At 38.7% G+C, this 26,081-nt stretch overlaps 1 protein-coding gene across 1 annotated transcript in view; it reads right to left on the bottom strand.

Annotated features, from left to right (window-relative positions):
* Positions 1-21,993, bottom strand: part of efnb1 (ephrin-B1) — a 34,190-nt gene extending 12,197 nt beyond the window's left edge. Inside the window, exons 1-2 of the mRNA XM_084413278.1 lie at positions 20,936-21,993; positions 5,940-6,217 (exon numbers count right to left, since the gene is read on the bottom strand). Coding sequence (XP_084269404.1) covers positions 5,940-6,217; positions 20,936-21,054 — 397 coding nt within the window. The 5' untranslated portion in view covers positions 21,055-21,993. The remainder of the gene's footprint in view (positions 1-5,939; positions 6,218-20,935) is intronic.
* Between the last annotated feature and the right edge of the window lie 4,088 nt (positions 21,994-26,081).

The following is a 26,081-nucleotide window of genomic DNA, read 5'->3' as shown; positions in this document are numbered from 1 at the left end:
GCTTTCTTTCTCAGTCTCTTTCCTTTTCGCTCTCATTCGCTTCTGCCTCAAAGGGGAGAAAAAGTTGTTTAGCTGACTATGTCTTTTTGTACTAGTACTTACTTGCCAAAGAGGTCAGATATACCACAAGCATAGAACTGAATATTCAGCCAGTGTTTGTCTGCAAGGCACCACAGATTTAGAGAGTGTGTTTGTGTGTTACTCTTCTGTATAAAGTATTCAAAATGAATGCTTACAATAAGAGCTCACTATAATTTAAAAAGCAGTTTATTATTCAGTTGACCTCACATTTGCACGTCAACAATGCCTATTCAGAGTTCTGAAACTTGGCCCTCTCAGTCACGGTGAACTAGTAACACAGAGGAAGCTGGATAGATACTATTATTCCAAACACCAGAATACCTAATGATAAGAGTAAAATGTGGGAAAGTCTGCCAAACCGTGTGCTATTTCTGGCTGTGTATAGCACCCGCCACTCTGAAGAACAGAAGATCTTTGATACAGAAGATCTCAACGTTAGAAACGGGCACCTGAAGTTAAGTTTTAGCAAGATCCCTGTTAAAAATTGTAAGCTAAAAAAAATCTATTGGACTACAAAGCAACCCACACAAGTCTTAAGGACACAGCAGCAAAAACAGACCCAATTGTAAAAGTCAAAGAGAGAGTGAGAAAAAAAAAGATAAATGTATGATGTGGCCTCAACCATCTAGGATTTTTGAGGCAACAACAATGAAAAGAAACAAATAAAATAGCTTATGTTTTTTTTTAATATTAAAATATACTTGTTAAATTAAGTATCCAATTTGTGCATGTCAGAATACTAAACTAAAAACACAGCAAAGATCAATCCCATTAAACAATTTTACTATAATAAACGTTAGTGTAACAGTGTGACGTAACTTTACATTTTACAAAAGGTAAAATTTAGAACATAACTTAGACGTCTGCTTGCAATAGCGGGTTAAACATTTCAGAGAGCAGAATATATCAGGCTGGGTGGATATTGGATTGTTATCCAATAGCCCTTTGCAATAGGAGCCATTTTCTTCTCACATTACAAAGCGGCTAAAACCAACCGTTTGCGCTTCGTTTTTGTGCATGTTAAAGGGGTAGTTTAAATTAGGCAGCTAACACACACATACACATACAGCTCGATGTGATATTTGACCTCTCTCACCCCAGAGCGACCACAGCGAAATGAAGCCACTCATTTTCATACTTCAGCTGTGGCCTGAGAGACAGTTATGGTGAGAGGTTACACAAAGACCCACATACACAACACACACACACACTCATCATTCTGGTGCAGCGGTTTGGTCAGAATTACTTCAAAGCTGGACTGTCTGAAATCAGAATCATATGTTGCTGACACAGCCTTAATACAAAAATACACACAGAACCGAACGCATACTTGCTCTCTCGCGCACACACTCGACACAGTCACACGGAAGAGAAGCTCACCCTAAACAACCCTTAATTTAGCCTTTTTAACGTTCTTAATCCTGAAAACATTGCATGAGCCTTTCTAGCAGCCACACACTCCTCCTCATTTGGTCATTACGTGCATTTCATGCAGTTATAATCGCAAAATCTTGTGACTGCACACCATTTTTTCTCTTTCCATCCTTTGCTTTTTTCTCTTTCTCTTTCCATCATCTTTAGCGCTCCCTTGACTGTATGACGGTACTGTTTCCATTGTCATGCTTTTCAAATCAACTTCTCAAACACACATACATACTGTACACAGCTTTTTTGAAAATTTGATATCTTTCAGCAAGATATGTTTATAGAGGTAAAATTTTGATGAATGAGTAAATGGTGTGGTTTGGTTTCTAAATCAAATTTTTTTTAAACGCAGGGTCAGAGCTGATCTCTGTCAAAGTAAACGTCACGATCAGGTCACTGAAACGCAGAAATCGTTTAGAAACGCTACTAAATCACGAGAGCTCAAATCACTCTCATCCAAATGGTTCTGAATTGAATTCAGGTTCTGAAGCCGCCCTCAAACAATGAACCAGGATCCATTTCAAACCTGTACTGCTTCATGAATCCACACCAGAGTGACATGATCAGCACAGTGTCTTTCTGGAAGACACACTGGAATTAAACCAGGCCATAAAAGACAGTGAATTCTCAGAATCTCTCTTCACAATTAGAAACAGACACAGAATCTGACCAAGCACAGACTCACTGACCCCAGTCCAGACATAGAAAAATACCCAAACAATAAAAACACACATAACTTAACGCACGAATGAAAGCGATGTCAAAAGGACTGCGTGTTTTTGTACTCATGCCTAAATGATTTGAAATAAGAAATATATTTTATTTCATTGGTTAGACTTGTATTACCCGAATGAGGACCACACTACAAAAACTTTTTTTCCATCTGTATTTTTATCTTGTTTTCCAATAAAAATCGAAAAAATCCTGAAACCAAGTATTTCAATTATATCGGGTTGTTAGTTTTGTCCAACTTGTTCATGTGTCCTAAACTAATCAAAAAACAGTAATAACTAATAAACAGTTTTATTTACTACAGCAAACATTATTGTAACAGACATTACATGACAGAGTCTGAAAACAAAAATACTTGAGAATACTAGAGATTTGAGATGCAATTTAATCTTGAGGTTTATTTTTCTCACCCCAGTGGCTAATTGTTTTTAATTGTTTTGAGCATAAACCTCACTTTGCAACCTTAAGCGTAAACACATTTTGTTAGATTTATTTAAATAATGCCAGTGTGGTAAGGAAGGGAAATAAAATGAATGCAAAATACATTCTCTGAAAACAAGTCTTATAACTTTACACCCTTTTGCAAATTTGATGTTTTTTAAAGGATATTTTTACTGATTAGAATTTAAGGGAACAGCATAAGGAGCACTTGAGCTAAATGTTGCGGCACAGCTTGAGAGGATAAAGTTAACATGTATGACTCGGAGGCTGAGACAAAGATACGTGAGCGCAGACCCGGCCTGCTTCAAAGAACCTCAGCAGACAGGCTGGAGACGACATGACAAATAGTTACATGGATAAAGGAAAGGAGCGAGGAGATTTCAAGACGCTGACTTGGCCTCTGGAGCCAATGCACTGAACCTCTGTGGGGACTACATTGTCTACATGTCGACTTGAGAATCCTGGGACGTGTGCAGCCTTCTATATACGAGTCGATCGTTCGAATAAATGAAATCCCTAAATTTAGATTTATACTATAACATGTCCTGAAAGATTTAAATTAAAATTACAGACGAAATGGAGGGTGCAGCTGAACTATAAAGAGAGAATCAAAGAGCTCGACAGTTCTTCCTAAAATGGATTAAAGGGGCCGTTTTAGGGTACGGCGCGGGTGGCATGACAATATGGTGAGTGTTGAGCTCTGCTGGAAAAGGAAACATAGTCAGCATCATAGAAATCAACATACTGAGGGTACAGGAGAGGCACAGAGGTTGAGAGAAAGAAACTCGACACCAAGCCGAAGGAGTCTAATATAGTGACAGGAGAAACAGCAGATTCTCGTGGATGGATAAAAAGCACCTGGAGTGACGCTGTAGGAACTAAAAAAGCCTGACAGACACCCTCAAGGCGGGTGGGCAGAGCGACCCCTAATGATTTTTCAGTATTAATGAGGTCTGCAGCTCCATCTATTTGCTCAGGCACTATTCACAACAAGCTAAATGCTAATAACTAACTATTCATTATCAACCCACACAACAAAATGGTGCTAACAAAATATCATTAATGTAATAATTAAAACACACCATAAAACTTAACCACAAGTAGTGCGAGTAAGACAGACAAACCCGGGTAGAAATCTACACAGTAAATGCTTTTTTACTTAGGAATTTTGAGAGCATAATTAGTTCAATATGCTTTTCTTGAGTTTGTGTGTGTTTTAAAAAGGATTCTAGTTTGAGTGGTCAGTTTAGATGTCTGGAAACATCTTGCTTGCATTTAACACACAAACGGGGAGTTTTATATTAAACTGCATCTATACTTATGCCAAAGTACAATCAGTTCAGGGACTCGCTGTATGTAAACAAAGTAAATGCGACATACCAATAGCACACATTGTAGAAAAACAACTCAAGAGGCTTTTGCTGAGGAGCGAATGGATGCGTGTGAAACTGTCACGCTCTAAAGTCTCTCGCTGAGTTATTAACTTGAATGACCAGTGAAAACAAGATGACCAGACAGCAAAAACCACTGAACCCAGAACACAAACACATTTCAGCAAAATTATTTTAACCAGACTCATCCTGTTTACCAGAGCAAGATAAAGGAGCTGGTTGCTAGGGAGTGTGTGTGTGCGTGTGTGTGTGTGTGTGAGAAAGAGAGAGATTGAGAGTGTGTGTTTTACTGGATCTAATAGCAGCCCTGCTGCTTTCTGGGGGTGTAGTTGTGGTGATGGGTCAGTGGAGGTGAAGTGGATTATGGGACATGTCTGGGCATCATGGCCAAGAGACCAAAAACTCAGTGAGGCAAGACAACCAATGAGACATGCCTGACTGAAAGTGTCTCCACCTCCCACCATCCTTGGGGAAAGAGTTAAAAAAAGAAAGCGGGGTAAAGAGAAAAGGAGCGTGTTACATTTACCATGCTGTTCCCTGCTGTTTTCATCTCGTGAAATCGTATGCTAAGGGTTTAGCATGCATTTATGCTGAATGTGTTCGAAATCTTTAATTCTGAATGAATCATTAATCAGCGCTTCAGTTCAACTGTTGCATGCTGTTTGTGACTTGGAAAAATCACTGAAAACCTTTCACAAAAGCTTGACTGAGGCATTTGCAGATTTACACAAACATACCACAATTACTATGAAAGCCTGTTCCTGCCTTTCTAACTCTATTTGTGACTTAATTACCCATACTTTGTATCACAATGTGAGTTCATTTCAGTTTAAAATATTTCAAATACCCATTTTATTTTTTTACTCTAAGGCAGAAACTGGTTTCCATATATTACACACACTTTCCATTGACTTCTACTGTTTCTATATTGCGCTAATGACATTTTCTATTCCTCAACCCTACCCTAAACCATCACATAGTCTGAGGGCCTTTGGCTGGTCCACACAATGTGATTTCCAGTTTTACTAATATTCTGGGGACATTTGGACCCCCTAAGGTAGACAAGAACCTGACCCAAACACACGTTTAGCAAGCTATCTAAAATGGGACTCATTAACTACTATTATATTTAAAATAACCTCTTTGTAGTTACAATATAGCTGGTAAACTTGTGAAATACAACTTAACCGAATTTTAAGAAGTAAATCAATACTTTTCTATTTGTATGTGAAGCAATACCTTCAGGGGTACAACAGCTTGTCCACGGGGCAGTAGCCTTAAGGCCAAATTTACTAAACAGGGCACATTAGCGTGAGAGCGTAATTCCTAAAATGTGCCGATGGGAGTGTAAAGTTCTGCGCATGATCTACTGACAACGTGCAAATTAAAGAACACGGACGCAGCCGGATCATTTCCATAATGACCAACGCAATCTACCGAGAGCAGCGCAAATTAGTGTCTAGTTTAAGACGTGCTTTTTTGGGTAAATAATGGCACAAATACCAGTAAATTGACAAGCGCAAACCTTAGTAAATCACCTTGCATGATTCATTTAAATACTCTCCTCCCATAAATTTTGCGCATGAAAGGAAACCTCCTATAAGCATATGCAATAAGGTCAGCCGCAAAAATAACCCTGTCTTTAGTAAATCCTGACAGTAGTTGACGCCAAAACAGGGTTAGCAAATCTGGCCCTAAGGCTTCTAATATGTAACTTTTAGGGGTAAAGTCCATTTAAGGGTACTGCCCCAGCAACAATCTGTTGCACCCCTAAAGGTAAAAAATTTTCAAATATTTCTGCATGAATGCAAATTTGTTCCCAAAAGTATAGAAAGGTTAGACAAATACAGAAAAGCTGGAGTTACTTACAGGTGATGTAATAGTTTGTGAAGCGTTTGAATTCAAGTCCCATGTAGTTTGGACTGAACTCCTGGAACTTGATGGTGAATTTGATGTCTTTCTCTGGTTTGTTGCAGGTCACCAGAACATTGGGGTCCAGTATGGTGCTGCAGGACTCAGCCTGCTCTTTCTTCACCAGGTAGAGTTTATAAAACTCATACGGTCTCCCAATGTCCCCTTTGGGGCAGATAATGTCCAGTTTGTCACCAATTTCCGGGTAGATCACCAAGCCCTTCCCAGACACAAACCTGCAATACAAAGCATACAAAGTTACAATAAATCACAAACACATTTAAACAATCCTCTGAGACTGAATCTCAGTAGGATCTGCATCTGTGGACTTCACAATCATGAGAGGAAAAACTTGGGTTCAAATAGCCCTCCGAGTCCAGACTGCCAAGAACCTCCACAAAACGCTCCAGAGGGACTATCGCCGTTTCTTTTTTCCTTTTAATAACATATTTCAAAATATTAAACAATTCCAAATATGAAAGAAAGAGAGCAACAGAAGAGCAGAGTCAGAAACGAGCTGGATGGAGATGGAGCTGAATCTGCTGACTAGGATTTATTGGACAGGGAAAGAGAAGTATCTCACTTAATTTATTAGAGTTTATAATTTATTGTTCATGTGCTGATCAACCCTGCTCGCACATTCAGGGAATATATTATTCATTCTTAGTAACACTGACTAGCGTGTGTGTGTGTGTGTGTGTGTGTGTGTGTGTGTGTGTGTGTGTGTGTGTGTGTGTGTGTGTGTGCACCTCCATCAATATGTGTCTGTAAAGAGAGACGATTGCAACACAGTCCTTTACACATTTTATTGCTAACCACACACAAACACACACAAGAACAAAAGCAAACACACACAGACATGCCCTAAAACTACATACACATGCACAGACAGAAACCCCCTAAAACTACAACAGCGTATGCAAAAAACACACACACAAACAACTCTGATGAAAAAGACATGCACACATACAAAAACACATCAGGAGAACGCATGTTTCCCTGATATATGGCCCTGATCAAACTCAAATATTGTCTCATAATGTAATTCTGCTGGTTATTTCTGCTCTCGTGCGCACACTCTTCGCTCCAGGCTGTTCGCTGGTTTAACACACATAAGAGCGCACAAAACATCTTCACAGACGGATTAACGACAAAAACCTTTTACTTGGGCACAGACTTCCGTCTATTTCACAAAACATGCTGTATGTGCGTTCACATGCTTGTGTCTGTGTCTGAGGTGTGTGCAGGATTGTGAAATCCAATTATGACTGAGTGATTATGGCCATTGAGAAGCACAATTATGTTCTCAGTGAGAAGAAAGGAAACAATGGGAAAAGATAGACTTATATAAACAAGAATACACACAGTTATGAAAGCTTACAGTGCTCTCATTGAAAAGAGTAGAGAGGAAATGCATCAATAGCTAAAAAAATGTCACTTGAAAACAAACCAGAGCAAACAGTGTGTTGATTTCAGAAAAGCGATTAAAATGTCAATAGTGTGCAAAATATATGAGTGCCATATCAGTTAACAACCAATATAATATTAGAGATTTTTTAATGCAACAGTAAAGATTGATATTGGATATATAAACACTACTTTTGAGTCACTAAAAATTTTTTGGAAAGAAATTAATATTTATATTCAGCAAGAATGCATTATATTGATCAAATGTGACATATTTATACTGTTACAAAAGATTTCTATTTCAAATAATGCTGTTTTGAATTATCTATTCATCAAAGAATCCTGAAAGAAATAACTGTTTCCACAAAAATATTAAGCAGAACAACTGTTTTTAACATGGATAATTATAAGAAATGGTTCTTGAGCAGAAAATCATCATATTAGAATGTTTTCTGAAGGATCTGAAGGAGTTGATGCTGAAAATTCAGCTTTGCCATCACATGAATAAATTATATTTTAAAATATATTCAAAAATAAAACAGTTGTTTTAAATAGTAATGTTTCACAAATGTACAGTTTTTACCGTATCAAATATATGCCGCCTTGGCGAGCATAAGAGACTTCTTTCAAAAACATAAAAAATCTACTAACCCCCAGCTTTTGAAGAGAGCCACTAAATACCAATAAACATATATATAGGTGTATTATACTAAAAACGAATGATTATCTCTGACTTATTAAATAGTGATATACATGTGCAAAATGTATCATATTATGAGGTAGAAGGCGACCAGCCACAGAGATTAACGATTTTAGTCAAATGTTGTAGCAGTTCATAAAAGCAGATATGAGGCGTCGACATGCAGAACTAGAGAATATCTGTGTGTACGCGTGAGAGAATGAGAGATTTGCATGACTTAAGAAGTTTTGCAGGGTTAAACTCTTTGTGTGACATTTGCCTCCTCTGTCTGCGGCCTCTTCTCTGTTCCTGTCTATCCCTTTCTTTTATCCCTCTGTTTCTAGATTCTCTTTTCATCCCTCTCTTTTTTCCCCATCAATGAAGATGTCAAACTCGTGCCCTTCCTCTGACGGCCAGCTATGACTGAACAAATCAGAAACAGAAAAAGAAAGCGAGCGAGGAGGAGGAAGAATCTGACCTCCTCAACTTTGAAGAAAAGACTTCATCACTTCCTGTCAAATCAGCAGCTGCTGCAGACTGAGAATTTCAGAAGCAGGACCTGAGTGGGATTGTTTGCGAATGTGTGTGTGTGTGTGTGTGTGTGTGTGTGTTGGAAGCTCAGAGGAAACACACAGCGCTGCTTCTGGGAAGATCTCACCAGCAAATTTATAATCATTTAGGTAACCCTTCCTGTTCCTAGAGGAAGTTAAGAAGTTTGTGTCCCTGTGTGTGTGTGTGTGTGTGTGTGTGTGTGAATGCGCCGTGCGTTTGTGTTGTACGTGCGTCAGATAGGTCAGACATAGTGTTATTTTATTTTTAATTAAGGCTTGTTTACTCCAATCCAAAGTTTAATTACTATTCAACTTTTAAATCAAAATATTTGATGTGAATAGAATACATTAATATACATAATTAATTATAGTTATTAATAATTATAGAACTTTCAAATTATTTCCGAACTCAGTAACAACCATTATATAATGCATAATATATTTCTTACAGTTTGAATGTGCATTGATGATCTGTTCAGGTTTATATAATGTAACAATTCTCATTAACTATTATACATGAAAGTTACTCTTACGTGTTTTACACTGTGTAATTAAAATAAATGTAAAAAAATTCAATATATATGAAAAAAATATTTAAGGAATCAGACAGAATAACAAAATTCTAGACAGACTTGGATAATAAACAAACGCCATTTCCTGCTTAAAATTAAATTAAATCAGTAGCACATTAGAGAGTGGGGGAGATGTCTTAATTCAAATTGTAAATGTAATTATCCACACACTCACACATACACACTTCAGATTCTGTGCACTGTGTGAAACAGAGTTAGACCCACAAGCTTACAAACACACACACACACACACACACACACACACACACACACGCACGCACACACTCAATAAGAGGCCTCCTCGCTTTTTAAACAAGTGAACACGGGATTAGACCAGGACTGAATGGCACCAATTAAATACTGAATACAGCAGCCATGCAAATCAGCCTCATTCAAGAGGGAGAGAGAGAGAGAGAGACATAGACACAGACACCTCTTAACACACAAGCGCCTACATTCTGAGAAGGGGCTGTAATCACATGTCTTGGCATTAAGTCTAACCTCCACAATGGACCAACAACGGCTACTTCTATATACACAACACACAGACCTTATTTTACAATTTAAAGACTGGAAAGTTCAGTTTTATTTTTGGTGTGTAACATATCCAACAGGAAAATGTAGTCACCTATCTCTCATTAAACAGACACACACACACACACACACACACACACACACACACACTCAATTTGGAGACGTCGGGTGTATGTATAGAGTGCGGTGGTCATGTGATTGTCCACTCTCAAGGCAGAGCTCCTACAAGTGGCTCTTTGTCTGCGAGAGAGAGAGAGAGAGAGAGAAAGAGAGAGAGACAGCATACACATATCCCACTCACAATAACAACTGCACACAAACTCACACACTCAAAAAACACACAGAGCCTTGGGCATCTTGTTGAGAATGAGAGAAATGAGTGAATGGAGTCTAAGAGAAATGAGGAATCTCCATAGCAGAGCCCCCCATCCTCATTAATTCTCTCTCTCTCTCTCACACACACACACATGCAGACTGCATTTTTTTTTTTTTGAGTTTTTTTTTTTTACTTTATTTAAATATTGTTTTTACAAATAAACACAATTCCCAAATTGAGGTTATGTCAGATTTAGCTGACTTCTGAACTGAAGTATAGCTATGTACACACACTCTCTCACTCATCACTCACACATGCGTATCATTGAGGCCTATTATTTTTAAACATGGCTAAATATAATTACTACAGATTAAGCCAAAACCTACCACCCAAAAAAAAAAAATGTAATTTTAGTTTCTGATTTAATTGAAAACGGTATTTATTTAATTTATGAATCGGTTTCTTACTTCAACACAGCTAAAAGTTTAATGAAAGGTTCATATCCTGCATGAAATCCTAATCTAAATAGATTTCCTTTCATATCCTATCTGATTGAAACACAGAATGCAAGCAAAGGGGATTTCTGGGACTTTTAGTCAACGGGCAACAGTGCACTTGGATTTTATCAGTCGGCCTTGGAGGGAAATGATGACTCCCCATCACACAATCAGACAGAAGTACATTCTTTCACTTGATTCGTTTCCTGCTCTCCTCCTCAATGTCTTTAGCTGCTGTTTTTCACCCATATTACTTTCACCAGTTCAAAGAGGCTAGAGGCTAGGGGTCAAGCTAACGTTCCCTACCGAACTATCAAGATCTGCAAATACATCATGCGAACAGACAGAATTCACAAGAACTTTTCCACTTTACTGTTTACCAGCGTCACAACACTTCCATTTGCCCCGATCACCCAGGACTGGTGCTGACGGCACGAGTGGAAATCACCAGGGATCCCGCAAAAGAATAACAAAACTATTTTTAGTTTGCAATGCAGTACATTCTGCATTTTTGCAGTTGTGATGACAATACACTTGAAAAATTGTGGCGGTTCACATTTTATACGAGTTTCTTGTGACATTTGATAGTTTCACATCAAGCTTACAGGAAGACATCTGACAGGTCTTCCCGTAGTGCAAGAAGATATCTTGCATCTGTTCAGCCCTGAAACAATGACTTTAGCCACTGTAGGATTTTCTTACCCCCAAGTTAACACAAGAGGGGGAACAAATCTACAATTTAAGTAACCAACTTTACTGAACCTCCTCATTTTGTTACAAATGCCTAATGATGATGATAATATTAATAATAGCAATATTGAAAGACTATACTGCATTACTCAATGGGTAAATAACTACAAGTAATGGCACTACAAATTTTACAATAACATTTTTACAATTTATATTATCACCATCTTTCAGGCAGCATCATATAAATCTGGGTGTTTTGTGAACATAAAAGAAAAATCCTCCTGATTTTCTAAAGAAATGATCTAGTCTGACATATCATTTTAATATTTTTTCCTTCTTTTTTCTCCTTCAAATAACCAGCAAGCTAGCTACTGTTTGTAGCTAACTTTCTTGAGCTTGACTGCAGTCTAACTAAACCTTAGTCGACAGTTTCAAAGTATCTCGCAACACTGCGATTGCTGTATCTCTAAACTCTAAAATTTCTCAAAATAATAACTGAATAACACAATGTTATAACAGCACACAGGTATTCATTTAATTAATAACAGCATTCATAACCAAATTATCTTAAACCAAAAAAGTCTTTGTCTGAGCTCAAACTGCAACGGCACGGTGGAAACAGTTGCTATGGCAGACAGTATATATATTTAGTGTGCAAATGGAAAAACACAGCCAGAAATGCTCATATTTACTCTGTCTCTCCTCTCTCTGTCAAAGTCTGTCTCCCTCTCGTCTCGTCTTCTCTCTCGCTCTCACACTCACACACACACACACTCTCCCACTCACTGTCAGGAGTATTGTGTTTGTCTGAGTGTGAGATGAAAGGTATGAATTCCTCCAGAGCTCCTCCAGGATACCACCGTTAAACACACACACACACACACACACACAGAGAGAGAGAGTAATATATGCACTCTTAATGTGTGTGTAGGGGTGTGTGTGTGTGTACAAGTTACAGGTCACAGTGATGCATAAACAGTTTTAGCGTGTAAGTGTGTTTTTTTTCTCACAGAATCTCACATTTCAGAGCAATTAAAGCAACTGCAAACACACACACACACACACACACACACACACAGGTTATACTTGTCCGACAGCTCACTCTGAAATGCCTGGGAGAAACAGCAAAAGAAATCAAACACACACACACACACACACACACACAAGGAAAGAATTTTTACAAATAGCGATGTCAACGCATTTGTAGTTATTTATGACCGCATCACTGATTGATATCTACACCTATGAGAAATATAATAGGAGAGATAGGCCTAGAGAGACTCTTGGGAACCACAACCAACACGATAACAATGACAAGTTGTCATTTAACTAAACAACTCCATCATCACACTGTCATGGTAATGTTTTATTTTAATTAAAAATGTTGGATTCGGTAAGATTTTTTAATGTTTATTTTTAAATGTTTAAAACATTTTAAAATGTTTTTCTTATGTTTACCATGGCTGCATTTATTTGATCAGAAATACAGTAAAAACTGTAATGCTGTACAATATTAATTTTATTATTTTAATATCAATTAAAATGTACTTTATTCATGTGATGGCAAAGCTGAATTTTCAGCATCACTACTCTAGTCTTCAGTGTCACATGATCCTTCAGAAATCATTCTAATATGATGATTTGGTGCTCAAGAAACATTATTATCATGTTGAAAAAAAAATTCAGGATTTTTTGATTAATAGAAAGTTTAAAATAACACTTTTTTTTTTTTTTACTGTCACTTTTGATCAAATTTATGCATCCTTGCTGAATAAAAGTTCTTTCCTCCAAACTTTTAACTATATTTAGACAAAGCAGTATAGAATTTTAACATTGTCCATTTCTCAATTATCGATCATTACACGAAAATATGTATCAGTCTAACGTGCATCCCCAGTCATCACACAAACTTTTCGATATTAGCAGATTCAAAGATAAACGTGATTTATGAGCCTTTCATATAGTGAAGTCCACTTTTCAACAGGTTTCACTGCATTTGTGAGGCCATTTCCAAAATGTGCAGAGCCAAACGCACGCAAATGAACAAACTCCCTTTCTCTCTCTCACACTCATGTTTTATGAATTGTGTATTTGTGTCAAGTGTGTTTTCAACATTGTTTTATAATTAGATTTTCCATTTGTTCTGTCCAGCTGCAGGCAGAGATCACTGTCTCACCAATAATGGCTCTAAACTCCTTCTACCCTCCATTTTAAATAATAATGAGCCTTTAAAATGGCTGATTCAGACGTATCCCTAAAAGCAGCTTTCCACAGCTCCTGGACCAGTAAACAGCTTTCAGTCTGATCTATCTGTGGGCGTCCTGAGCCTGATATTTGGGTGTTTTCAACCAAACCTAAGATCAGTGAGGAGAGTTTAATCTCCCGTGTGCGTTCAGAAGTAAGTCTTCTAATGGCAGGTAACCCTAAGAAGCTTAAAACTGCTGTGTGAGAGATCTGTTCTCAGGTCAGCTGGAGCTAATAAAGGTTATTGTGATTTGAACCTGCATGCAGAGAGCGCTGAGCTCAGATCAGCTGGAGATGAAAGCAGGCTGGAGACTTCAGCTTCTCTGATGCTTTATAGCGGCATTTAGCTGACTGAAAGCGTGACCATTTCTCCGGACACACACGCACACACGCCGGCAAGGAATGATGGGTTTAGTGAGTGTGATGGTCTGAGCTGTCGACTGGAAAGTGGATAAAAAGGATGGAGGAGCTTTGAACTCTAAAAGGGTGTGACTGATGGCCCGCTGTGTGTTAGAGTGTGTGTGTGTGTATGTGTGTGTGTGTGTTTGTGTGTATACGTAGCAGAATTTAAGCAGGTTTTGAGTTGCTAGACTTGCAATGCCTCTCTTTGTTTACACTATGAGTATAAATGTGTTAAGGGTAGATATATACCCATAATCCACCAGTGCGTACTGTCTCACATAGTCAAAAGAGAAAGCAAACATGAGAGTGTGAATGTGCACACGGAGAACAGAAGGAACAAACAGATCGCAAACCTCTCCTTACAGAACACTAATCGTTTTCCACCTCACACACTTGTGTTTGTTGTGTGTGTGTGTGTGTGTGACAGGCTATCCGAATATCCAAAGTCACTTTGCAGGAAAGGTTGCAGCTGTTGTACAAAGGGAAGTCTGAGCGTGTTGTTACGGAGAGACACATTATGGTCAGATCTTTCATGAGATGGTTGAATCGTGATGATACAGTGCTCTATTCCCTCCCTCTTTAAAAAGAATGACAGAGAAACTGGTGTTTAACGTCTTGGGTTTATGAGTTTAGGTATTTGCATAATGGGAGATCAGAAGAAGGAGAAAGGAAACAGTTTACATTTACATTTATTCATTTAGCTGACGCTTTTATCCAAAGCGACTTACAATTGCTATATATGTCAGAGGTCACACGCCTCTGGAGCAACTAGGGGTTAAGTGTCTTGCTCAGGGACACATTGGTGTCTCACAGTGGATTCGAACCCGGGTCTCTCACACCAAACACCAAAACAGTTCACAACAGAGGGACAGGAATCTGGCCCAAATGTAATGATATATATGAGCACCCGCCCCAAATCACAGCACTGTAGTGACTTTTATCCAGCAGCCTAAATGAACTCTTGTCACGTTCTCATGGCAGTTTGGAGGCGAGAGTCAATGCAAACTTTAGGTATAACATAGAAGTGGGTTTAACTACAATTTATTTTTATTATGCATTACAAAAAAAATCTTAAGATCTCAGTAATTTAATCCAAAAATGACAAATCACCATAAAGTGCATTTGACTCGCACTAGGCTATATTCCACGCGGCAGCTTTGTGTCAGGAACAAAGACAAATGATTGGCTCCCAAATCTCATTCAAAAAGATACATTCAAACTTGGTGTGTCTTGAGGCAGGGAATTCTGAATGGTTAAACGTGTAAAAGATATTTGAGTGCTTAGGAGGAGGGGATGTTTTTCAGGGAATGCCGACTTAAATTTCGGTCCGTTCCTCACACAAAGCGATCACATTGCTTCAGAAGACTTGGAATACAGCACATGAGTAAAAATGACTTTTTTTTTAAATACTTTTATTGTTCTTTTGCCATTAGTGGAGCCCGAGAGTAAAAATCAGTCTCTGCTTTCATTGCAGCTTGGTCATTCTGGGATTTAAAAAAACTGATGATTACATTTACTCACCCCTAGGGTTAGGGTTAATTCTCATTGTAACCCTAGAACTTAAGGCCTTGGGTAAAGTAATGAAATCCTCTAAAATGAGTTGAAATACACAATGGCGTCATTTTGGTGGTACACGATAAAAGACAGGACAAAGGAGGAAGTATAGTGGGACTGTTTACAAAACGTTTTAGCTGTTTACAAAAAAAGAAATGAGGCGGTACAATGATATGGCTGTTATCAGATAGAATTCCTTTATATCATATATATCTCGATATACATCAAGACACTGAATGATTAGCATTTTCATGAACCACAGAAACCACCTTAAAGGGATAGTTCACCCAAAACTGAAAAATCTGTCATTATTTACTCGACCTCATGTTGTTACAGTTTTACTTACCATTTGATTGCTGACTTCTACTGTATGGATAAAAAAAAAAAAAAAAAAACACGGACACAGTTCTCAAAATATCTTTTATGTTCCACAGAAGAAATGAAGTCACAGGTTTAGAGTAGAACGACATGAGGGTGAGTAAATGATGACAAAATTTTCATTTTGGGGTGAACTATCCTTTTAAAAACATTAGCAGACGTCACTGAAATCCCCAAAAAACCGCTTACACATTTACCTAGCTATCTACACAAGGGTATTCCAGCAAAAAAAAACTGCTAAAGCTAATTATGATTACAACAGACTAACCATTTAGCCTTTTTACAGTAAAAAAAAAAAACTTTTTATTTTTGCTTTATTTATAAATGATTTTGACCTCTGAGGATGTCCTGGACATCCCCAATGGGAGGTTTTGTCAAAATTAGCTAACTTCTGGGACAATTTTGTCCCTAAAGTATAACTAAGTAAACCCACCACCCCCCCACCCCCCCAGCAGCTGCCACTGCTCCTCTTCCGTCGTGTGCTCCAACAGACCCTACAACTACAAACATTACAGTCCTTAAAACAACACGGGCGCTGGGCTCGGAGCGCGTCTGTGCGTGTGAGAGCCGTTTGAGGAGGCTGTGAGAGCCCAGCGGTCATGCTTGGTCAGGGACAGACAATGTGCGTTTGTTACTTAAGCACTGTTGTTAATGAAGCTCTCCATGCGCACACACACATGGATGTACAATAAAAAATTCGGTTTCACGCCAACCCCTCTCGCTTTCAATCTCTGTGTTATATAACGACCACAGAAATACGGTTTTAAGTTGCAAACCGAATCCCCGTTAAAATGTACATGCGTTATAGTTAGAGTCTCAGGAGATGGCATTAACAGAACGCAACTCGCTCACACACACATACACTGACAAACATCCACAACACCGTGAAATGCTATCACGGTGGAACAAAAGCCACTTCACACACACTTCAGAGAGGAACAGGTCTGTTGTGGAAATGCCGGCTAAGACAGAGGGAAGTGTGTGTGCGCGAGTCTGCGTGAGTCCTCTCTTGCTGTTCAACATATTGAAACTCTGACAGAGTTAATCTCCTCACTGTCAACTCCTATTATAACACCACTGATCATGACATACACACACACACCAACTCACGCATACACAAACACACGCACACATGATTCACGCCTACACGCTCGTAAATGCACACAGACAAATGATCGAAAGTAACACGACTCAGAGAATACTTATTACTGCAGTGGATGACTGAATATATGCCCAAACATGTCCTAAATGATCCTGAACAGTCACACATGAATCTGTTACTTTGATCGCAGTTGAGACCAACATAATCCCTGAGCAGGTCAAGGGTCATTTATGTCTTTTCATGTCGTAATAATCAGACTAAAAAAAACTTGCGTTCAGAAATTTCTACATTTTAAATGCGGCGAAGCAGTCAGCGTGTGTGTTCACAACAGGTTGGAATCGCTCACAGGGATGCAGGTTCGAGTCTTGCCTCCATCATATGCTTTCTTGTCATTATCTTTTATTGTGTAATCGTTTATTGAAAATCCAGTTTCGTCATTTACTAACACTAAAACTTTCGTCTGTGGAACTTAAAGATATTTTCAAGTCAATGGGGTCCAGAACAACATTGTTTTGTTGAGGAAAAGAAAGTCACAATTTTCAGGCAGTTGATCTTTACATTTTTAAAGAGTGTTCATGAGCTAAACAGGATGTTTAACTGCTGCTTTAGACGGTTATATGTGCACATAGAAGCTGCTGATTAAGACTAATTGTGCACCACAGAGTGTTGGGTAAATGAGCGAACTTGTACGCTTGAATACACACTCACACACACATAAGTAAAGTACTTCAGTAGCATTTTTGAGCTAATGAGAGACAGATTTCCAATTAGCTCCTCATCTCCTCCCTTAGCACTGGAATATGGCCAAAACACACAGTCACATTCATACATATATCATGGATTCCCTCTTACTTTGTTCTTAAAAAATCCAAAAGCCAAAAGGAATTTAGGCAATTTGCAGTCGTTCATCAGAAAATTGTTCCTAAACAGCAAGAGTGTTTTCTTGACAAGCGAGTGGCTGCCAAGAACTTGAATGAAGTAAAATTATATTAATTTGTAACTAAGAACTCGATGATGTAGCCTACTTGGGAAGCAAAGAGAGTTTTCATTTTGTTGTTTATGCGTGTGTATAGCGCGTGACACATTAAGAGAATAAGACATAACCTGAAATCTGTGCCTCAATGTGATAATTGTCCCAATGATTAGCTACTTTATTCTCTCTCTCTATTCCCAGCAGAATCCACTTCTCTTTTCTTCCCTCAAGGCAGAGGAAGGGAGGGGAGGGGTGTCGCTTTTACATTTTTCTCAGTCCAAATTATAGCTGTGAACCATGCAGATAGGAACAGAATTATACATCTGAAACCAGCAGTAAGTCTGTGCGTGAGCGCGTATATGTGTAGTTGTGTCTAGAAGTAATTAAATTTACATAATTGTGTCAACAGAATAAATCAGTAAAGCTCTTGTTCCACCAAATGTTTCTTCCAGAGAAAACGCAGCGGTAGCTTCAGCATTCAGTAAACTTTGCGTTTTGCTGATATAAATATCAGAGTGCTGAGGGGTGGAGAACGCAGCCAGAGTTTTTCTAATTTTACAGTCCTTCAATTATATTTCGCATTCAGTCTGAAAGAGGTCTGACCTAAAACACAAATGGCACATTATTATGGGTAAGAGAGCTGTGTGTGTGTGTATGATGGCCTTACAGCTGAGAGTCTGGTAAGAGGTTTAAAGGGTGACTTGGACTTAGTGGTGGTGGACGCTCCCATATGTCCGCTGCAGAGATAGAGCGCGGAGAGTGTGTTTGCCCGAGGCCCATATGCCTTTATGAGAGTGCTTAGGATAATCTTTGTGTATTGAGTTATTGTGCTGTGTTTTAATGAGATGTGGGGTTGAGATATGCAGACATGTCTCTCATAAATAGTCACTAACAAACGGTTCTGATATTCTTTTTCTCACACCCTTTCAAAGCCGATTCCTCTCAATGTACTGTGAGGGCCTCTGAACTTGTAACTAACAACACACACATGCTCATGCACAGGTGCAAACACACACATTCTGTAAGTAAATAAACATTAAGTACTTAAAACAACATGCAGCAACTGTGATAAAACAGACCAGGCCAGTTTGAGCATCTGCTGTGCCGTGGAGCTCAAAGCTGCTTCAACGAGAAACACAGAGAGGCTCCAGCAATTGATCTGAAATTTTCTCTCGCAGGACAAAGCTCAAATGTGGCTGTGTTTTTTTTTTTTTTTTGGGATCTCTGTAATGGGTTTAGCTCCTACATAAAATAATAAAATTAAAGTAAAAAAATTACAAAACTCAACATTCATTTTCTATAATCAGTCTTGAGGACCCAAGTGCTTTTGCATGTAGCAATATGTATTGTTTTTTATATAAAAAAAAAAAGAATTACTAAAAATTAAAAGTAATATATATATATATATATATATATTCTGTCTGAATGAATAAACTCGGTAAAACTTTATGAAGTTTAACTTTAAAAAGTATTTTAAAACTTTATGCAGTGCTTAACATATAGCCTATAGTTGTAGCTGATTCATAAATGGTCCATAACAATTCTAACTGTTTGGATGAAAATTAACTTAAGATTTGCTACACATTATATAATGTAGTAATGTTTAACTATATGAGTTTAAAGTTTTATAAAGTGTTGCCAGATTCAAAGCAGTTAGCCTAACTTTTTAGTTTCCCCCTTTTTCCTTCCTTACTCAATTTTCGCACGAGAACAGTAAATATGAAAAAAACAAAAACAACATAAATTGAAGTTCATTCGTAATTTATGGTGCGGTTTTAATTTTAAAAGCACAATTTATGTTTTCGCGTCGACCCTCGGGTTCTCACATGCTAAAGTTTTAAAGTTTTTTGCTCATCTTTTACAAGCCCAACCGAGAGACTCCTTAATTAAAATATTCCCCACGAGATGAAAAACACATGTGCACTATTCCTGTCCCCCTGTTTACGCTCATAACTCAGCGGCTGTGTCTCAAACCCTTTTGAGCTGCCTACCACGACGAGCCCATGGTGCCCAAAATGCTGTCTAGATGCCCAAAAACTGCTGGCAGTGTAGGCAGACCATTAGGTTTTGAGACACAACCAGTATTTCACACTGCACACAAAGGCTCAAAACAAAGACAAAAACCATCATGTTAGTCAACTAAAAAGTCACAATAAAAAGAAACTTTTTAGTTACGATATAGATTTGACAAAAATAACTACATCATAACTTGTTTTGCAAATGCAAAACTCAAACAACAAGCTGTTATTCTGTCAAGCTTCAGTGGCGCCTTAAGCCATTATTCAGGTTAAGTAAACACGTTGGACGCTCCCTAGAACGTTTTATGAGCAGCAATCAGAGAGATTTTATGAGCGTCTAGGAAACCCCTGCTTAAAAACCTATTAACTCTCTCGACACAACTCTGATTTGATCAATATGACAGGCGCAGAGAGCCACTGGGCCGCCGGGATTTGGGCAGGCCGGTGGCGGAGAGTCAGCTCGCCTCTCCTGGGATTCTGGGAAAAGAATAAAAGATGGACACGCCGATAGAGATAAAGAATTTCATGCTAAAAAACTACAAGGAACACTAGCTGAGCTATTTATAATTTTTAAAAGTAGGCTATTGTCTGGAGAAATAAGGCCCGCGTCAAGGCCACACGTTAAATTTGTGTATCCGAATTCGTAGTTAAGAAAGCCAAGAGATTATGTTTTTAAAAACTGTGATATTTCGCATAAACATTTAACGAAGTTGTACAAGCGTGAAATTGTCGTCGAATCCCCGCTCAACAAGGGATTTTGCGAGTTGATGAGATGCGGCGGTGGAGTATGACAGCTGTGTGTTATATCCCGGGAGAGCGCGCGCTTGATCGGTCACTTCAGGCTCGAGCTCAGCGCGAGCTTCGTGTCATCATGCCGGAGAGCGAGCCGTGACAAGAGTAACGGAGCTTTTCACATCGGATTGCTCAAACTGTATATCTATTTCATGATCAATACAAGTAATATCATCAACCGGAGACCGTGGTGATGCACTTCATACGCTCTTTAAGGGATTTTAAACACGCGCTCGTGCACTTACTTTTGATTTTGTGAATTCCACACGACAGACTCCAGTGATTTGGCTGCGGGTAACGCGTATCTGCACATGGCTGTCAGAATCCAGAGGTAATATTTCCACGAGCCGCCACTTCCAGCCATCTTACAGGGTTCTCGGAGAGACACGAGCCAGCAAGAAGATAAGATCCTTTCGATCGACTGTACTCCGGGTTACCGAACCACATGCAAAGGAGTAGGTTAGGCGTCCATGGCTCAACTTCCAAATCCAATTTTTCTATCGTTGCCTGGAGGAAAAAAAAGGTGTCGCACAACGTTGCACGGGCGGCTTCTGGGCCAACGTTTCTCTATTACCAAAATCGCTGCTACCTTGTACTTAGGTAGACTGCAGCGCGTGACTGTTTTATTGTAGTCATCTATTAGTGAGCTAACGTTAGTAGCCTTACAAAAGGTCAAATCACGCCAGATTGGGGGTGAGTGACGTGAACACAGGTATAAGGACCATCAATCCCGTGTTGGGGTTCGGGTTTGTGAAGAAATCCGGTCCTGGTCGTGTGTCAGATTTAAAACTAGACTCCTTTCGTTTTTGATCCCAGATCATAGAGACGAGCTTTAGATATGCAACAGTTCTGTCCGAAATTTACCGACCTAAATCCATGTTCAAAGTGTCCAGGAACAAAGCTTAACTGTCAGTCGCAGGACTGCCAAAAATATCTGTCCAATTCCATTTGGATTTTCTTTCAAAAAAGGCACGAGAAGTAAACTCCCGAGTTTTGCGGCTGCTTATACTGAATGATCTGGCGTTTCAGTGCATGCTGATAGACGGGGTATCAGCTACTGTCCGCTGCTGGCTCCTGTGCCAAAAGGAGCACACTGTTTCGTCTCAAGGATATAAAAAAAGATTGGAAAACTCCAGCAGTTCGGCGCTGTGCTCGCTTCCTCGGCGAGTTAATGACGCGACTTTTAGCCTTGGATCTTATTTGGATTTGTTCGGCGCTCGACCGTGAATCCGGTGCGTCCGTAGTCAGTCCCGCACACCGTTCACAGCGCAGTGACTCGCGATCCATCACCCCCACTCCCACCGAGCTGCTAAACCCCGCCCCGTTCAGAAACGGACCAATCGAAGCGCACGTTTAGGGCGACGTCACAACATGGTGTCCCTCTGTGTACAGCGAGTTTCGGAGAAGTTCATCTGCAACTGCAAGACTGATGTATTTACAAAAATCTATAGTTAGTCTAGTCATTCTTTTAAAGATAAGACGTTTTTGAAAAGTAACGTTAGTTGGGTTTAAGATACCCTCTGTCATCAGTTGTTGTTTTTTTTGTGCAGATTTACTATGGCGCAAATTAATGTTTTCCTTGGACGTCGTTTAGCGAGATTGTTTGTTACTATGGTTACTCCTAGGTACGTTTATCTCTTAGGTTGCATTTTCGTTTTCCCTCTCAGTTTATAATTTTCGCCAAGATATGCACTTCTGGAGTCATATGAATACGTAAGTCAGTTTTACATTCACAGCCCATAACGGCTTACAGCTGAAAACACGGGTCTTCACCGTACAAGTGTTTAATAACAGATTTAGGATCATTATCCCAAAGACATCCAAGAGAGTGACACTAATGATATTTGATGGTCAAACAAAGATAACGCAAATCCTTTCAGTAGTCAATACCGCCCCCTATCGGCCATAAAAATCATTTTAATATTTCAAACTGTAAAAGATTTCGTTTTTTGGACTTGTATTTAGTTTTTATTTTGTTGTTGTTTTAGTAGAACACTGGCAGATAGTTACAATATACCGTACAACAAACGGTGACATGTTACAATATGAAGTACAATCTTAATAATTTCATTTGTCCATGTCTGCTAACAAAAACTATCTGTAAATAAGGTCTATGGCTAATTTGTGTGTCCTCCTCCCTCAGTAAGATGTGATTCTGAGTGACATATGGTGTCCTGTCCTGTCAGTCTACTATACAACTGGTCTGTGTGTGTGTGTGTGTGCGTGTGTGTGTGTGTGTGTGTGTGTGGTTCTTCAGAGAGCCATATGTCTTGAGATGGGTTAGTCCTCTGGCTTGTGTTTAGATAACATGAGTGTGATGTAGCTTTTACTCTTTGAGCTCTTGTGTGTGTGAAATGTCAGTTTATTCATTACCCACATTTAGATCAGGTCTGAAAGACCAGCCACACATTTAGAAATGATATATGTGCAGTCATGTGATCTGTTTAAGGCAGAAAGAGGAGTTTGTGTTCTGAGATAGATGACTTTAAAAGTAGTTAGCAGCGGCACATTTTTAGGTGTTTTCCATGTGATTCTTTCTGAAGTTTTGTGTGTTATAATGTTTGCATGTCCTTTTGCATAAGTACAAATATCTGACCTTTTCTTATTTCACCAGTACTCAGAGCTAATTATAACCCCCACCTTAACCTGACTATTATTGAGACCTTTCAGCCGGTCATACGCCCTCTTTTTCCTCTCATTTTTCTTTAATGTGCTCTTTGTGTATCTGAGATGATCTGACGTTTAGTACTGCTAGCCTGAATTGAAGTATTGCATCAAGCTCAGAGAGAGCAAAACCACACACACACCCAAGGAGAAATTACTGCCATGCATTTGTCAGCAGCTATTCACTAATATGTCCACACTGCTGTCTGAACACAGTTACTAATAAACCTAAAGCACACATGGACACACAGACCCACACATACTCACATAAGCACTTTGAACTTTGCTTACAAAGATGGTAACTAAGCACATACATGCATATATACTGTATATATTTATTTGTAGGGTGTGTGTGTGTTTGTGTTTTAAATAAGTATTTTATAGCCTACTTGTCAAGGCTTTTTTATATTGATCAGAAATATTATTATAATTGAATAGCTGTTTTTTTTATTTTAATATAATGTAATTTATTCCTGTGATGCTAATCTGAATTTTCAGCATCCATTACTTCAGTTTCACATGATCCTTCAGAAATCCTTCTAATATTCCAATTTGGAACTCAGGAAACATTTTTGTGTTATTATAACAGTTAAATACAGTGTTGCTGCTCAATTATATTCTGAAAACCAGGTTTAATTTTGTTCAGGATTCTTTAATAATTATAAAATTCAAAAGAAATAGCAATCTTTTGTAACATTATAAAATACTGTCTTTTCATTCAAATGCTTCCTTGCTAGGTATTCATTTCTTTAAAAAAAAAATCTTTCATCTTTCAGACACTATATATATATATAATCTTTCTCTTTTTTTATCAGTATAATGTTTATTTCGATGTTTACTTCTAGATTCATTTTTCAAACTTAAACTAAAAGTCACTCCAGCATATGCATCACAGTGTGAAGTAGTACATACTGTACATACAGTCAATCTATGTAATCCCTGTTTTCTTGTGTACATGCTTGAGTGTTAAAGTCTGAGCACTTGTTACCAGGCAGCAAAAAGTTCAGCTAAAGTCGATTGGGTGGTAATGTTGGCTTAACGTGAGTCTGCCCTTATGAACTTTATTATATTACTAATTGACATCATTGTTAGTTAAGCTAAGTTTGCATTCATGTCTGCATGTGTATAAAGGTGCATATGTTTGTGCATGTTTGTGTGGGCGAAGGCCTTACATCGTGTAATGTTGAATTTGGTCCAAAATACAGTAGATTAACTAAACAATGTTTTGGAATAGTCTTACGGGGGAAGGTGTGTGTGTGTGTGTGTGTGTGTGTGAGACGAGGAGGTGGAATGACTGTAATGGAGGAACTCAGGAGGGTGTTGATGGAATATTCAAGCAGATAATAGACCAATTTCACACACATCCCCCGCTCCAGCACACACACTTCTCTCTCTTATTCTCTCTCTCCTACACTAGTCAGTAGGGAATCATGAATGACAATCCAACACTGCCCCACCCAGAAAGCCCCCGATAGGCCCAGCTCAACACACTGAGAACACAGCATTACAACAAAAACATTTGCTCGGACCAAAAAGAGACGCATGCATATACAGGCTAGTTAAAAAAGCAAAACCAGACACCTACACATGCACATGGACCCGCATGCAGTGTACCAGTCCTCTATGAGTATGTGTATCTGGGAACACAGCCATAGGCAGATGATCTGGTTGTCAAAGTGAGCAATGGGCTCAAAAACTTCTGTGTCTTTATGCGTGAATAAGTGTGTGTGTGTGCGTTTTTGAACCGGTAAACTTGGCGTGAAATTGTGGTGGCGACTGTGACGGATCTTCATTTCCACTCTGACAGTGGTGCTCACACACACACACACACACACACACACACACACACACACACACACACACACACATTACTATACCTTTGTTCTTAGACAACAGGTTGGAGAAAGAGAAAAATGTGTGCGTGTGTGTGTGTGTGTGCTGCTTGAATGTATCAAGTAGTACTAAATAAAAGTCATGTTAAGTGCCCTTAATGATTGTTTAAAAAACCCATTATGTTCGGCAAATGGATCCTGTATTGATTTCATGTCATTGTCAAGTGTCCGTGTTTCAGGTTTGAGCCGTCTTTCCTTACTCTTAAATAATGTATTTCTAATGGACTCTACGATGCACTTTCATACTCCATTTAAACGTGACAGGATTCCGATCAATCACCGATCAATAACCTTTAACCTCGGCATGCAGGTTGCTCTTAACCACAGAACTGCATTCAGTTCAGACACAGAGTCGGCTGGTGATTGTTTTACGTCTCAACAGGGAGATTTTTGTTGCATTGTGTAATGGCTAAACCTAGACGCAGACCTTCCAGTCTTTCACTCCTCAGTTTAAGCATAATTAGCTTTATTTGTGGATTCTTTTGAAATGTTGTCGGCAAAGAAATCTGTCAAGATCAGGTTTTGGTGTATGAGAGGACATGTGAGGTCATATTTATGCCATTAAAAATATTTACATAGAGAAAAAAAAATTATCATACGGTGAATTAGAGAAAGGTTAATGGATTGAATCTGGTTACAAGAAGTTACATTAACAGTGCCAATTTAATATTAAAGTTAAAAATACCGCAAAAAATAGTCTAGGTCTTGAGTAAATTGCAAACTGCAAAGTTTTTAATCATTTTTGTTTAGAATTGTTAACATTAATCTAAAGCCGAAAACAAAATGAAGACTGTACTAGCAGTTGTTATGCTAAACGTTTTTATGATTTACAATC

This window comes from Rutilus rutilus (genome assembly GCF_951802725.1).
Source record: "Rutilus rutilus genome assembly, chromosome: 7".
NCBI classification, from domain to species: Eukaryota; Metazoa; Chordata; class Actinopteri; order Cypriniformes; family Leuciscidae; genus Rutilus; species Rutilus rutilus.
This window is presented reverse-complemented; position numbering and strand designations above follow the sequence as displayed.